The following is a 14183-nucleotide window of genomic DNA, read 5'->3' on the forward strand; positions in this document are numbered from 1 at the left end:
GGATATAAACATTTAATATATTTATTACACTTTGCCTGGATTCCTTCAATGTGATCCTTGAAAGTGAGTTTTTTGTCATACGTTAAACCTAAGTATTTAGCTTGATCAGACCATGTCAATTCCAAGCCATTCAATTTGAGAATGTGATTATTGTTTGGTTTAAGAAAAGAAGCTCTTGCACGCAAAGACCGAAATCAGCATTTTGGCGAAAAAAATAGTTGATTTTCTGATTTTAGTTAGTTATTTTTTGAGACAACTAAAAAAATCTTACTTTTGCTAATTTAGATTTTCTAATTCTAGTTCCCTTAATAATAATGAAATATTTGTTGAAATGGCTATTTTTTTAGTTGAATTCACCAATTAAACGTGCTGTCATTTCTTAGCTAAGGCACACTTCATATCCATTCAACCAATTTTTTAGTTGAATTAGAGTAATAAAACGTTGTTCTCAACCAAAATAAATGGTTGCATTGGTTTTTGCAATTTGCAGCTATATGGCGCTCTGTCACCGAAAAAACGTTAACACCGTAATGACTACTAGTCACTAGATGGCACACTACCACCGAAAAAATTTTCAGTCGCGGTTATCTTTTCTTTATTGGTAGGTATAAATACGATGTTGTATTGGAGAAAAAGACATAAGCGAAACATAAACTTCTTTTTGAAAATTTTTCTCCTAAATCACTGTTTTCTTCATTCGACTTCGCGAAATCGACTCTTTCACTGAAAACTTTGAGCACTCGGAAAACAAAAACCGAATACAAGTAGCACACCGGACGGTTTAGCCCGGAAGGTTGGAAGATACAAAAAACATCATTTGACATATGCAATTAGAGTGCAACATTCGAAACTCACTTCACTGTTCCGCGTAAAAATACACTTGAATAAATACACTTTCCACTAAAAGTTTACATCATTTTTACAAATCGGTTTGGAAATTTATATTTGAATACATCGTAACACATGCGAAAATCATGCGAAATTGCTTTGACACTTCTCATGAGTTTTTGGCTAATAAACTTGTTGATAAAACCAATTTCATTTTTGTTTTCTTTGTGCTGTCCTTCAGTAATGACAGTGATAGATAAATAGAAACAAATTTTCTGATTTTAATAACAAAATTAGTTGTGAATGAGAATTTCGTGTTGGATTGATATATTGCTGGTTTATGTCCAGGATATTCGCCAACTAAACACATTCTCTAAAAATAAGAGTTTTTTCAGCAAAGTAAATTCTCAATTTTAACTAATTTTATAGTTATTTTGAAAATTTTGTTGTTAAAATCAACTAATTCAAAAACAGTAATACGAATTAGGCGCAGAGCTAATTTCGGTCGTTCCGTGTGGCTTATGAGGAGAGATAATTAATTTCGTTTTTGCTGCATTTGGTTTAATTTTCCATTTTGACAGATAATCACTGAAAATATTTAAACTTCTTTGTAGGCGACTGCAGATCACTCTTAGATTTCTACCTGTGGCTAACAGACTTGTGTCGTCACGGAATAGCGATTTCTGATAACCAACGGGTAGATTTGGAAGATCAGAAGTGAAAATATTATACAAGATTGGAGCTACGCTCGAACTCTGAGGAACACCGGCTCGTACGGGTAGCAATCAGGATTTACAATTCTGATAGCTAACCTGAAGAGTGCGATCAATTAAATAATTTTGAATCATTTTGATCAAATAAATAGGAAACTGGAAATCAGACATTTTTGCTGTTAAACCTTTGTGCCAAACACTGTCGACTGCTTTTTCTATGTCTAGAAGAGCAACTCCAGTGGATAACCCAGAAGATTTATTTGCTTTCATCATGTTCGTAACTCTTACAAGTTGATGAGTAGTTGAATGTTCATGACGAAATCCAAACTGTTCTGGTAAAAAAAATGAATTCTCATTTATATGAGACATCATTCTCAACAAGATAATTGTTTCAAAAAGTTTACTGATAGATGAAAGTAAGCTAATTGGTCGATAACTTGATGTTTCTGCTGGTTTTTTATCAGGTTTCAGGATAGGAATTACTTTGGCGTTTTTCCATCTTTTAGGAAGTAAGCTAATGAAACACACTTGTTGAAAATTTTATCCAGGAGTCTAAAGGCAACATCGGGAAGATTTTTAATGAGTATATTAAAAATTCCATCATTACAAGGAGCCTTCATGTTTTTAAGTTTCCTAATAATTGATTTAATTTCATCAAAATTCGTCTCAATAATGTCATCGTGTGATAACACTTGGGTTGAAATAGTTTTTTTTATAAAATTTTTATATTCAGGGCAATTTGCGTACAAGCTTTACGTGGCTGAATGAGCCATGTTTTTATTAGATAAAATAATTTTTTTACCGTTGGATCTCGTTGTCACCCTTTTTCTAGGGGGAGAGGAGCTTCCATTTTTATCTTGCGATGAGTGAGGGGCACTTTGTTCGTGGCTCGTCTCGTCCTCCATTGCCGCATCGGTGGTATCGTTGTTGGTTTCCGTTTTTTCTTCGTTTTCCTTGTAATTCGCATTCTTGGGTTGGTTGTTAGTTGCTGTAGACGCGCCTTGTTGTGCATTAATTGCAGTTGTTGGTGGGTTTGATGGTACAACAGGAGTACTGCGCTCACTAGTTTCCGTTGTTGGGCGGTTGTCCTTATTTTTGTTTGAAGATGTCCTTTTTGCAGTTTCAGTGCAAGGTTTGCCGTAGTGTGCAGGTTGTTCACAAAACTGACATGTAACCAGTTGATTTTCATACGTAATCAGCGTTTTACACGGATGTATCCCGTCTTGATCACAAATGATGTACGATGGGATTGCTTTACGTAGTTGCATACGTACCATGGCATTGTCCACCATGTACACAGGGATTTTATATTCAACATTGTCATGATCAATACTGTGCATCCCGTTATTAACCGAAGCAAATGCAATTGCATCTTTTTCACGTTTGAACATAATGTACACACAGTTAGACGCCTTGTTGAATTGAATCTCACTTACATCATTAACGTTTAGATGCATTCGTTCCTTAAGCAAGATTTCAATTTCGGTTGCTGCTGGTCTAACTTTGCAGCGCTTGAAATCAATACAAATTGAATTCGGCCTTGTAGGTCAACTTTCAGGCTTTGTTAAATCGTATTTGCCCATTTCGTACACTCTATTGTTCACTACACTGTATTGTCTTTGTTTCTATCGTCTCGACCGTAAGCAATTGTCGACTGCGTCTGTGGAGATACGAGCACGTTGGGTTGAAAAATGATCATATTTCAATGAGACTTCATTTTCAATAGGACTCGCAACGTTCAAATTAAAATTGTGGACACTCTCGAACTGCCGAGCAAGTTTTTGAGCTTTTTCGCCATTTGTAAGAAGCATTTTATTTCCTTCTTTGAGAGCAGGAATTGGTTTCTGAGGTTTCTTAAGAACCTTGGAAAGTTTCCAGAAAGGTTTAGAATATGGTTTAATTTGTTCAACTTCTTTAGCGAAATTTTCATTTCGCAAAAGAGTAAATCTATGTTTAATTTCTTTTTGTAAATCCTTAACTATGTTTTTCATAGCAGGATCACGAGAACGTTGATATTGTCGTCGACGAACATTCTTCAACCGAATGAGCAGTTGAAGATTGTCATCGATGATAGGAGAATTTAATTTAGTTTGAGCTTTTGAACTGAAAGATTTCTAGCTTCGATAATATAATGATTCAAATTATCAATTGCTGTGTCGATGTCCGCAGAATTTTCTAAAATAGTTTCATGATTCACATGATTTTCAATGTGAGATCTGTAATCCAACCAATTAGCTCTATGATAGTTGAATATAGAACTAATTGGATTAATTATAGCTTCGTTGGAAAGTCTGAATGTTACTGGAAGATGATCTGAGTCAAAGTCAGCATGTGTAATCGGTTCACTACAAATGTGACTTTGATCTGTTAGAACCAGATAAATTGTAGACGGGGTTTTCCCGGAAGAGAAACAAGTAGGATTACTGGGATGAAGAACTGTAAAGTAACCAGCTGAGAGTTGATTATGAAGTATTTTACCATTACTGTTATTTTGCCTACAATTCCACTGGACATGCTTAGCATTTAAGTTCCCTATTACGAAAAATTTCGATCGATATCTTGTAAGTTTTTGCAAATCGTCTTTAAAGAAATTTAATTGTTCGCCGGTGCATTGGAATGGCAAATTTGCTCCAGCGATGAAATAAATTCCATGAATGGTTTCAACTTCAATTCCCAAGCTTTCAATAACTTTAGTATTGAAAGAAGGTAAAATTCGATGTTTAATTTGCCGTTGGATAAAAATGGCAACTCTACCACCCATTCCAGTAAACCTGTCAAATCGATGAACTACATAATGTGGATTACTTTTCAATTTGACATTAGGTTTAAGAAAAGTTTCTGTCACAATGGCAATATGGATTTTGTGAACTTCGAGAAAATTATAAAATTCATCTTCACTCGATTTCAAATATCGAGCATTCCAATTTAAAGTATTCAAATAATTATTTAACATCACTGTTAAAGTTTAAATTCATTATAATATTATTTGCAAATTGCCATCCGATTTGAAATGCTTCAAATTGTGATGAAGTCGAATTCATTTGGATGATCATTTGAAAAAGTTGATCTTGTAGGTAGATCATTTTATTTTCAGTTATATCGCCCAAATCAACTGTATTTAAAGAAGCGAATGGCATTGAAGGAATATTTGTAGGTAGACTGCCATTAGAACTGCCATTAGAAGAAGATGATATGGCCGATCTACCTATTAATAAATTGTTTTCGTTAGAAAATGAAATGCAAGGCGGTCCTGTGTTTTGATTTTTTACATTAGAAGAATTAAGTGGTGGATTTCTACCTGTTATACTCGCATAACTGACATTAGAAGAAGATGATGACGATGTCGATCTACCTGTCAATAAATTGTTTTCGTTATAAAACGAATTGGTAAGCGTACCTGTTTTTTGTATTAAATTCGAAGAAATAAGTGCCTTAGAAGTATTAGGCGTGGCATTTGTAACGGTTTTTTGATTTTCAGGTATGTTCTGTAAATTTGAGGTCGTTGATTTGACTTGTTGTCTAAGCGAACGAGCGTTTAAAATTTTTTTTCCCTGACAGGACATTTCAAATAATTGGATATATGATTTCCATCGCAATTTGTACATGAAAAATTATCAGTGGTTTCATTCATTGGACAAACGTCTTTCGAATGCGATTTACTACAATTCGAACACCGTATATGCATATGACAATTTTTGGTTCCATGGTCGAAGCCTTGACAACGACGACATTGCGTTAAGTTTGCAATACGATTATGTCGTTTATAACGTTCCCAATAAATTTTAATGTGGGAAATGACATTGTGGGAAATGACATTGACAACGACGACATTGCGTTAAGTTTGCAATACGATTATGTCGTTTATAACGTTCCCAATAAATTTTAATGTGGGAAATGAAACGTACTTTTTCTAAAGTTTTCAAATTGTTTACTTCACTTCGATTGAAGTGTATTAGGTAAAGTTCATGGGAAATTCCAGAGCGTGGTTTAGAAGTACCATTCGCTCTTTTTTCATAAGTATTACTTGGGAAGGGGCAGAACCAAGCAATTCTTTTAGTTCATTTTTAATTTCACCAATACTTTGATCATTTGATAATCCTTTCAAGACAGCCTTGAAGGGTCTGTCTGATTTCATATCATATGAATAAAATTTATGAAGTTTCTCGGACAAATATCGAATAAGACGTTCGTAATCTTCCAATCCATCCACCAAGACTCGACATTCTCCTCTTCGTCCGATTTTAAATGAGACTTTTACTTCCGGAAGAAAAGTAGAAAGCTCAGTACGGAATGCTTTGAAGTCGGAAATCATCACCGTCACTGGTGGCATAGATTGATGTTTCTCCCCAGAACGACAAGCGTCCATTTTGGGAATTTTTGAAGAATTTTCTTCTATGTCGCTACAATCGGATTCAGGAAGAATCTCGTAAATATTGTTAGACGGCATTCAATCAACCGAAGGGAATTCCGTCCGTTGTCTTTCATTTTTACATTCAGATTCTATAATATCGTGAATGTTATTAGAAAAATGTTGAATAACGGATTGTGATTTATTCCGTATTGAATTATTTTTAGCTTTGGGCTTGTTGCCTTTCCGGTTGGACGCAGGCATTTTTGAAATGAATGAAATTTTAAATTAAATTAACTAGGCTAAATTAGTCTTCGATTAGACTCCTAGCTAGCCTTAAAAAAGGCTGATTAATTTCCTAGTCACTCTAATATCACTCTTTGTATCACTTAGTCATTCTAATATCACTCTTTGTATAGCCTTGGGAAAGGCTGACTAATTGTTAGTCTTTAAAAAGACTGTTAGTGATTCAGGTAGCCTTGAAAAAGACTGAAGCCGTGAATCAATGAAACTCTAGGTAGCCAGAAAAAAATTCCAGGAGCCAAGAGCTATACGCGTGCGGTGCGAACGACTGTTCAACACCGACTGATATATTTGGAGTTATTTGGTTCAGTGTACTGGTTGGGAAAACTGTCACATGTGCATTAAAAAATTTGTAGTGTATTAATAACCTTTTTTGGCACCGCACTTTACTGTGATGTCCCTCGTGAATCGCAAGAGTGATCCATATTGATATAGCAAAGATCCGTATTTTTTTATTTTAGCAAAGTTGTCCAAAACTATGCAATAAAGTACAATAATTTTAAATTCAATTGGAAAAGTCATTTCATTCACCGATTTTTCAATTCAAAATTCCTTCTTTTACTGTGAATGTGTGGTGTAATGTTTTAAAATGTTTATTTTCAATTGTGTCCTATGAAGACAATGAAACGTGAGTTATGGTTGTATCAGCAACGAATAGTTTTTTTTAAATCGTAGTAAAATGTTCGGAAAAAAGTTTTAATTACATTAATTAAGTTTCACCTTTTTGCCTTTCTCATATATAAAGGTTATGCAAGCACTGTGAAACCCGATTTTCGAACCGAAGCCCGGAGGGCCGAGTGTCATATACTATTCGACACAGTACGATGAGTACGCAAAAGGTCTGTAGGTGTGTGTGTATGTGTGTATGTATATAGCATTTTTTTCATTCACTTTACTCGGAGATGGCTGACCTGATTTTCATGAACTTAAATAAAAATTAAAAGCTTTGTAATCCCACACAAAGTTCCTAAATTCTATTCGAATCCGACTTCCAGTTCCGGAATTACAGAGTGATATGTGCAAAATAAATTAAAATTGTTGCATTTATTTTTCTTAAAGACGGCTGAACCGATTCACCAAAATTTAGGTTCAAATGAAAGGTACCATCGTCCTATACAAAGTCCCTGAGTTTTATTTTAATCTCGCTTCTGGTTCCGGAATTACAGAGTGATGAGTGCAAAAATTCTTATATCAAATAACTTTCTCATTTTTGTTTTTCAAGAATTGAAGAAAATTATTTTGAAATTGTGTGTACTGGGGTGCCAATATTTTAGGGTCATCTCTAATTTCGCTGTGCGGTAGTGCCCAAATGATTAAGCACCTCAAAAAAAGTTCCTCTGCCAAATTTGAGCTAAATTGGATGTGGGTAAGAAGAGCCGCCCGGCGTTCAAAGTTTGAAAATTTTTTATCTTGAAAAATCACCATAGCACATGAAATTTCCAAAATTGAATTTTTTTATACCAAAAGATCTTGCATGTAATGTCGAGATTTAGTGCCATCATGAATTTTTTTAATCTCTATTTTTTTAAAATCTATAGAAATCTAAAAAAAATGTGCAAGAGTTCGCTCAAACTTTGGAAAACGAATTGAGCAAATAAAGAAGCGTAAATCTCAGCGAAGGTTGGACCGATTTTAATCAGGCTAGTTGCAAATGACAGGTCTCCCAGGAAATATATAGGCTATTCTTTTTGTCTATAAATCTTATGATTCCTCTCCGAGTTATACGAACTTTTAATTCAAAATTTTCAATTTTTTTGACAATAACTGTCACAATTGAATTTTAAAACTGAAAATTGTTTCAAATTTGGACACTTTATCGTAACACCGATGAACCTGTCGTAGGTTGTAAGAATTCGTCAACTTTTTACAGACAAATCGTTTTTTCGCCATATCCAAATAGTTGGGATGTGGAGTGAAGCACTATTAAATGACGCTTGGAATCAAAAGTAGACACAATTTTAAATGCAATTATTTCTGAGTACTTAAGAGATTGACTACAGTAGTCTACATCAGAGTATGTTGACACGATTTGTTTGTACCACGGTTCCTTTTTGGCAACATAATTGTTCGACTGTGACGTGTTAATTCGGCATAATCTTCGGTTTTAGAAATTCGGCATAATCTTCGAGTTCAAAGTGATAATCCATGTATTTCCATAACTAAAAAGACTGTAACTGTTTTCAACTACAACCACCAAAAAAAGAAAGTTTATCCTGATTATTTTAATAAACGTTTTGTCTTATTAATAAAGCAATCGTTGATCAGTCTTTCTAGTCACAACTTTTGAGATAATAAACGATTATTGATGTAGAAAACATGTCGATCGATAAAAAAGGTATCATCTCACTGCAAGGTGGATTAAGCCCGTTTTTTTAATCGTCAATTTTTATTCACCAATTGAAATATAAAGCGACTTGAAGTGAAATGATGTTAGTATTTCGAGTTTTGTTTTTGAAAAGTCAGCATGTTGAACACATCAGCAGTTTATTTATTTATATCAATCCAGCTCTCAAACAAGATATTCAGCTCTCACATTTCCCGAACAAATCATTGCAACATTTTTTTTTGCGAACATGGCGCCCTCAGGCGAGCCTGCATCGAATCTTGTACATAGAAGTAGGGGAGAAAAATGTCAAATTCCTGCGCGCCAAAATAGCAGCACTGCGCACCCATCCCGGGTAGGTGTCAATAGCAAACAAAGGTCAAAATAATAACAAATTTTACCATCATATCTCGGCTTGATGTCTCTGTGTTGTCAGAGCGATTCTGGATATTTTCGTGATATTTCATCAAGGGATCAAAACATTGTACAATATCTGTTCAACATCAAAATTAGTTATAATATCTTATTTCGTTATTGATGAGCTATTTCAATTTCATTAAGTAAATTGACCCAGTAGTTGTATCTTCAAATAAAATACCGTTTAATGAACTGCGTCAGAATCAGATAAGAGAAATACTTAAGATATTACTCTATTCTAAATGCTAGAATATAAAATAATTAACAAATTCATCTTCTATAAATATTTTGTTCTTGGTTTGATATTACAATGACGAAATTTTTTATTTTGTTGCTATTTTCTCATGCAGGCTTTGTTATGATTTTTGATATTTTAACTCTTATTTCAAACTAAATAATGTTGATTTCTACCATTGAGATGTTTGATTTTAATGACAGAATTTGGTATTGGTTTGCAAATCACTTCTACCTGGGATACAATTGACATAATATGTTAATAATAATAATGTGATGCCGCGCGATGGCGTTGCTGAACTGAAGATTGATTTCACTCCAAGCTGACAAGGTCTACTCAGCATCAACTTTAATCAATTGAATAACAATTAACGATTGATTGGATTACGTATTAACTGTATCAGAAACAATGAGGTTGTTTCCTATACCAGTGAATTTTCAGTGTCAACTCTAATAATCGATATTTACGCTACCCATTTTGTTCTCTGCTTATTTCAGCATTGTTTTATATTTTTCGACTTTGTGTATTTCAAGTGCCAGGTGAATTTAGTGAATAAATAAATATTCAAACCTGCATTAGATTTAATTTTAGTCAATGCGTGATTTTAACTATTAAAACACCTATAACATTCAACTAGTGCAAATTCTAAGAGTAACATCTACTTTTGATTTTTTTACACAACGGATTATTGATTTGATTGACATGTGTCTCCATTAAACTGGTAGCATATGAAATTCAACTAGACTGTTAGTCGTTTTGATTACCAGGTCTGTAGTTTTGAAAACAAAAATAACCGTTTTATAAAAAAAACAACAATCGATTAGTTGTACCAAATTTTGACCAATCGAAACCAGAAAAATAATTAATATTTTAGTTGTATTACGATCGCGGGTGGCTCCGTGCAGTTACCTTTCATTTTAATTTCAGCCGAACAATGTACTAGTATAATATGAAAGAATGTTACCGAAGTTAGAAAAATGTTTTCGGACATGCTGATCATATAGGACGGTTTATTTTACTACGTTTCATAGACTTAAAGTAGTTCCAAACAAACCAACAACTTTCTTTGCAAACTACACCAAACAGAAAACCAGCTCCACCTGCTGGCCCAAGGTTCATCAAACTCAATAAATTTACCTGTGTTCCGGTTCTGCTCATAATTTCCCGCAAATTGCTCGAAGCCCGGCCAAGTACAATTGGATGATGTTGGGTAGATATTTCCAGTTGCATCTGCACTGGAATCTGACTCTGCATTACCGGCAACGGCGGCAGTTTCGAGTTCGGGTAACCATAAGAGTGGAAGAAAAATAGAAATGCTCATTGTAAAGATTACAATTTCGCTATCATAATTCATAGTCAAACGGCATTCAAGCCGGAGCATACCGCAATGTTTTCGCACATCAGATCCATCAGACGGCGTGTGGCTTCCTTCACCTTCAGTTCCTCCTTTTCCGACCCCTTGACCAGCACCAGCGAGGAGTGTAGCTTCGGTCGTGTAGAGAATATGACCTGCACGTTGAACTCTTTCTCTACCTCCTTCACATAGGGGGTTTCATTGTCCGGCGGTGTTTTCCCGGGAGCCAGAATGGGCAGCTCGAACGAAATCAACAGCGGAGTCGAGATGCGAACCAGCGCACGTGCCCTCTCGACACCCTCCAGGCTACCGCACAGCGATACCTGGTTGCTCTTCTCGGTCGGATTCGAGCGATTCGAATCCGGGAAGTGGATGTGGGTCGCCGTCTCTTCCATGATGCGCTTGATGTTGTTTCCCCCGCGACCGATAATGAACGAGTGATCCGTGTACGAGACGTCCATTTTCATAATGACGCGGCTTCCCTGCAAAAACAAAAAGCCGTTGCCGACGAAATTGTGGAAAAGTTCAATTTCATCGATGGAAACGAGTAGGCTACAATACAAAACAGAAGAATCGTATTACCCGTGAGTCCAGACGTGTCATCACTTTGTCCTTCGCCTTCAGCACATCGGCCATTTTACCCACAATCCGGATGTGTGGATCCTTTTTTGTTTTGGCGCCAATTTTCAGGCGGCACGGCCAGCTAACGTACGTTGTGGTTTCCTTCATGATCTGCGTGGATGGGAAATTTTGGGAAATTTACGTCGCACTCTGCCCTGTTTAGGCGTAAATCATTTTTCACTCACATTCGTGAAGAATTCCTCTGCGCTATTCATCCCTTCTGAATACGTTTCGACTGAAAGTAAACAAACAAACAAACAAACAAATCGACAAATCGAAAATCAGTAGGCTCTGGTGATCCAAGCAAGCTGGGAGTGGGTGGTGTCACCAACGAGGTCACACCATCTCCTCCGTCTGTAAACGAAAATTTATGTCTGGTTGTGTTCTGCGTTTTAGTATGACACAGGGAGTGGTCCGAAATTTGAGCTCGCTGATAAATGTCAAAACAGAATAGCATGATGTCCTCGGAGCAAATTGTCAGTACTAAAATGATTCATGCGAGTACTTTGAAGCAATTTATCATTTTAACCATACACTATAATTGATTCAAAATAGTGTTTACTGCAGGGATCATTGGTATCGGCTCTTTTGGGTGGAAATCTGGCATTACGAAAATTGAAACAAATGATTTTATGTATGAGCCGTTATACGAAAGAGTCGGTCCAACTTGGTTGCCTAATGTCATCTCCGATGTTGGAACTCGACAAGGTTTACTTAACCTTCAACATAGGGGAGACTGGGCTGAAAATGGCCACTTCGAACACGAAATGTCACATTCTATCGACAAAGGCCTTCAAATGTAGATGCACGTTAGCATTGGTTCAAATGGTTCATATCAAAAAGATCCTTATTCACTCTTAGAAAAAATTTATATGTACGCTTGACGTAAGTTTAGGTATGCCAAAATTACTTCGGTGATGACACAATATTATATCTACATATTTTTTGCGTCTGTATCGATGTAAGCTTTAGCTAAATTAAGTGTGAAGCTAATGATATGACCTATCTTTACATGCTTTGTATTGTGAATGTAAGTGAATCGCGATGCTCCTTTTATGTGCATCTATAAAGATGTAACTTTTTCTAAGTGTGTACTCTTAGCAATAAAATGATTTAAGGGCTGAGGACACTACCGTAAAGTGGTAGGTTTTTTGCTATTTTCCCGTTTCAAATTAAATTTAGTTGAGAATATTCTGTGAAATTCTCAGAATGATTCATTGAGTTGAGCGGTCGTGTTGTATTTTTCTCTGACTGAAGAACTGCTGAAAATCGAAACATTGATAGCATTCTGAAAAAGGAGAGAGAAATAAAATTGACTCGACAAGGCTGCCAAACACACAGAATTCAATCATTGTGAAAGTTGAATATTTTTACATTGTTCATTGGAATCATGTAATGTCCAACCCATACGATAGATTAATGTGATAAAACTTTTCATCAAAATAATAAAATGTATGCTGGCAACCCGGTACAGTTTGCTCATATACGAGAGAGTAGAGTGACTATAATCAGAGTGGCGACAGCTGTTCGTTTGGAATGACAGCTACCAGTTCCAAACGAGCAAACGACCTGTCAATTCAAAGTAAAGCTAATGGAATGTTTTGAATTGTTGCCAACATTACGGATGAGATGTCGTCACTCTGATTATAGGCACTCTACGAGAGAGTACAACAGAAATACGATGCGCAAAGGGAATTGAGCAAGCCACGTGGTCGATTTAAAACTCCCTCATACGATGTAATTCATAAAAACCTAATTTGTCAAAATGATGGAAAATTTAATTTACAATGATTTAATTTTGGATTAGCACGAATTCTACTGGTTTCGACTGTAATGTGCACTTGGCTAGCGGGTGAAAATGTATGCAGTCGATCAACGGACATACACAGATAAAAATATTTTGTGAATTTACATCTATTTTCATGCCCATATTTTGAGCAGGCAATTAAACATAAAATTACTTCACAATTCTGTACGTTTCAATCAATTTAATCACAAAACTAAGCGTTAATTGAAAGATACAGTTCTATTCATTTAAAATTCAATGCAATTCAATTTATTTTTGCATCGATGATAGGTTTCAATGAAATATTCAATTCAACCCATGTCTATTTCATGCCAATACTGATTTACATGTCGTGTAAATTCCATTATTTCTTTCTGTGTACTTTGTAATCCGATGATTCTCGGTTCAAGTGGCAGCGGTCGCTATCACTACGTTTTTTTTATTTCAATGAATTTCAAGTCATGGAATTTTAGACACAATATTGAATGTTCTTGCACATAAATTTACGTAAACTGCGACGCTCCATTTAAATGTAAAATCACACGATTTAGGATGCACAATCACACGATTTTTTCGACCCTTAGAAAAATTTATATCTTAACAGATGCACATAAAAGGAGCGTCGCGATTCACTTACAATCACAATTCAAAACATGTAAAGATAGGTCATATCATTAGCTTCACAGTTAATTTGGCTGAAGCTTACATCGATACCGACGCTAAATTTAATTTTACATGTAAGTAGATGTAATATTATGGCGTCATCGAAGAAATTACGGAATGTTTGAATTTACGTCATGCGTAAATTTTACTTTTTCTAAGAGTACAGTTATGAATTGTATCGTTTGTACAGTTATGCCACCTGTATAATTCATATTTTTCTTCTGTGCCGATTAGAGCTTACATCGATTTCTTGCCAACGAATGAACTGACTTTGACAAACCAATCTGAGACGTCCTATAGTGCAATACACTCACAGAAAACAAAATTTGAAAGTTTATAAAATTACCAAACCTCTCATACGATGAAAATCAGAAAGACGTAATTTGTTAAATTTTTTTTGTTATACCTTAAGGGGGGTGGGGGGTGTCGGGTCTAAATGACGAGGAAACATCATTTTTGCGAATTTTTTTCAGAACTATCGTTTAACAAAATAAATTCAAATATTTTGTATAATAAAAAGCATCATTCGAACAAAATTTTGTAATTTTTCCATGGAAAATTATTGAGAAATAAGTCGGTGAAGATTCATTTT

General features: G+C 35.2%; 1 protein-coding gene across 1 annotated transcript in view; it reads right to left on the reverse strand.

Moving 5' to 3' along the window:
• Positions 1-14183, reverse strand: part of LOC131428784 (protein bicaudal C) — a 56317-nt gene that overhangs the window by 17065 nt on the left and 25069 nt on the right. The window contains exons 3-6 of the mRNA XM_058592828.1: positions 11328-11377; positions 11104-11253; positions 10551-11003; positions 10305-10415 (exon numbers count right to left, since the gene is read on the reverse strand). Of these exons, the coding sequence (XP_058448811.1) occupies positions 10305-10415; positions 10551-11003; positions 11104-11253; positions 11328-11377 (764 nt within the window). The remainder of the gene's footprint in view (positions 1-10304; positions 10416-10550; positions 11004-11103; positions 11254-11327; positions 11378-14183) is intronic.

The sequence above is a fragment of the Malaya genurostris genome, chromosome 2, assembly GCF_030247185.1.
Source record: "Malaya genurostris strain Urasoe2022 chromosome 2, Malgen_1.1, whole genome shotgun sequence".
Taxonomy (NCBI): domain Eukaryota; kingdom Metazoa; phylum Arthropoda; class Insecta; order Diptera; family Culicidae; genus Malaya; species Malaya genurostris.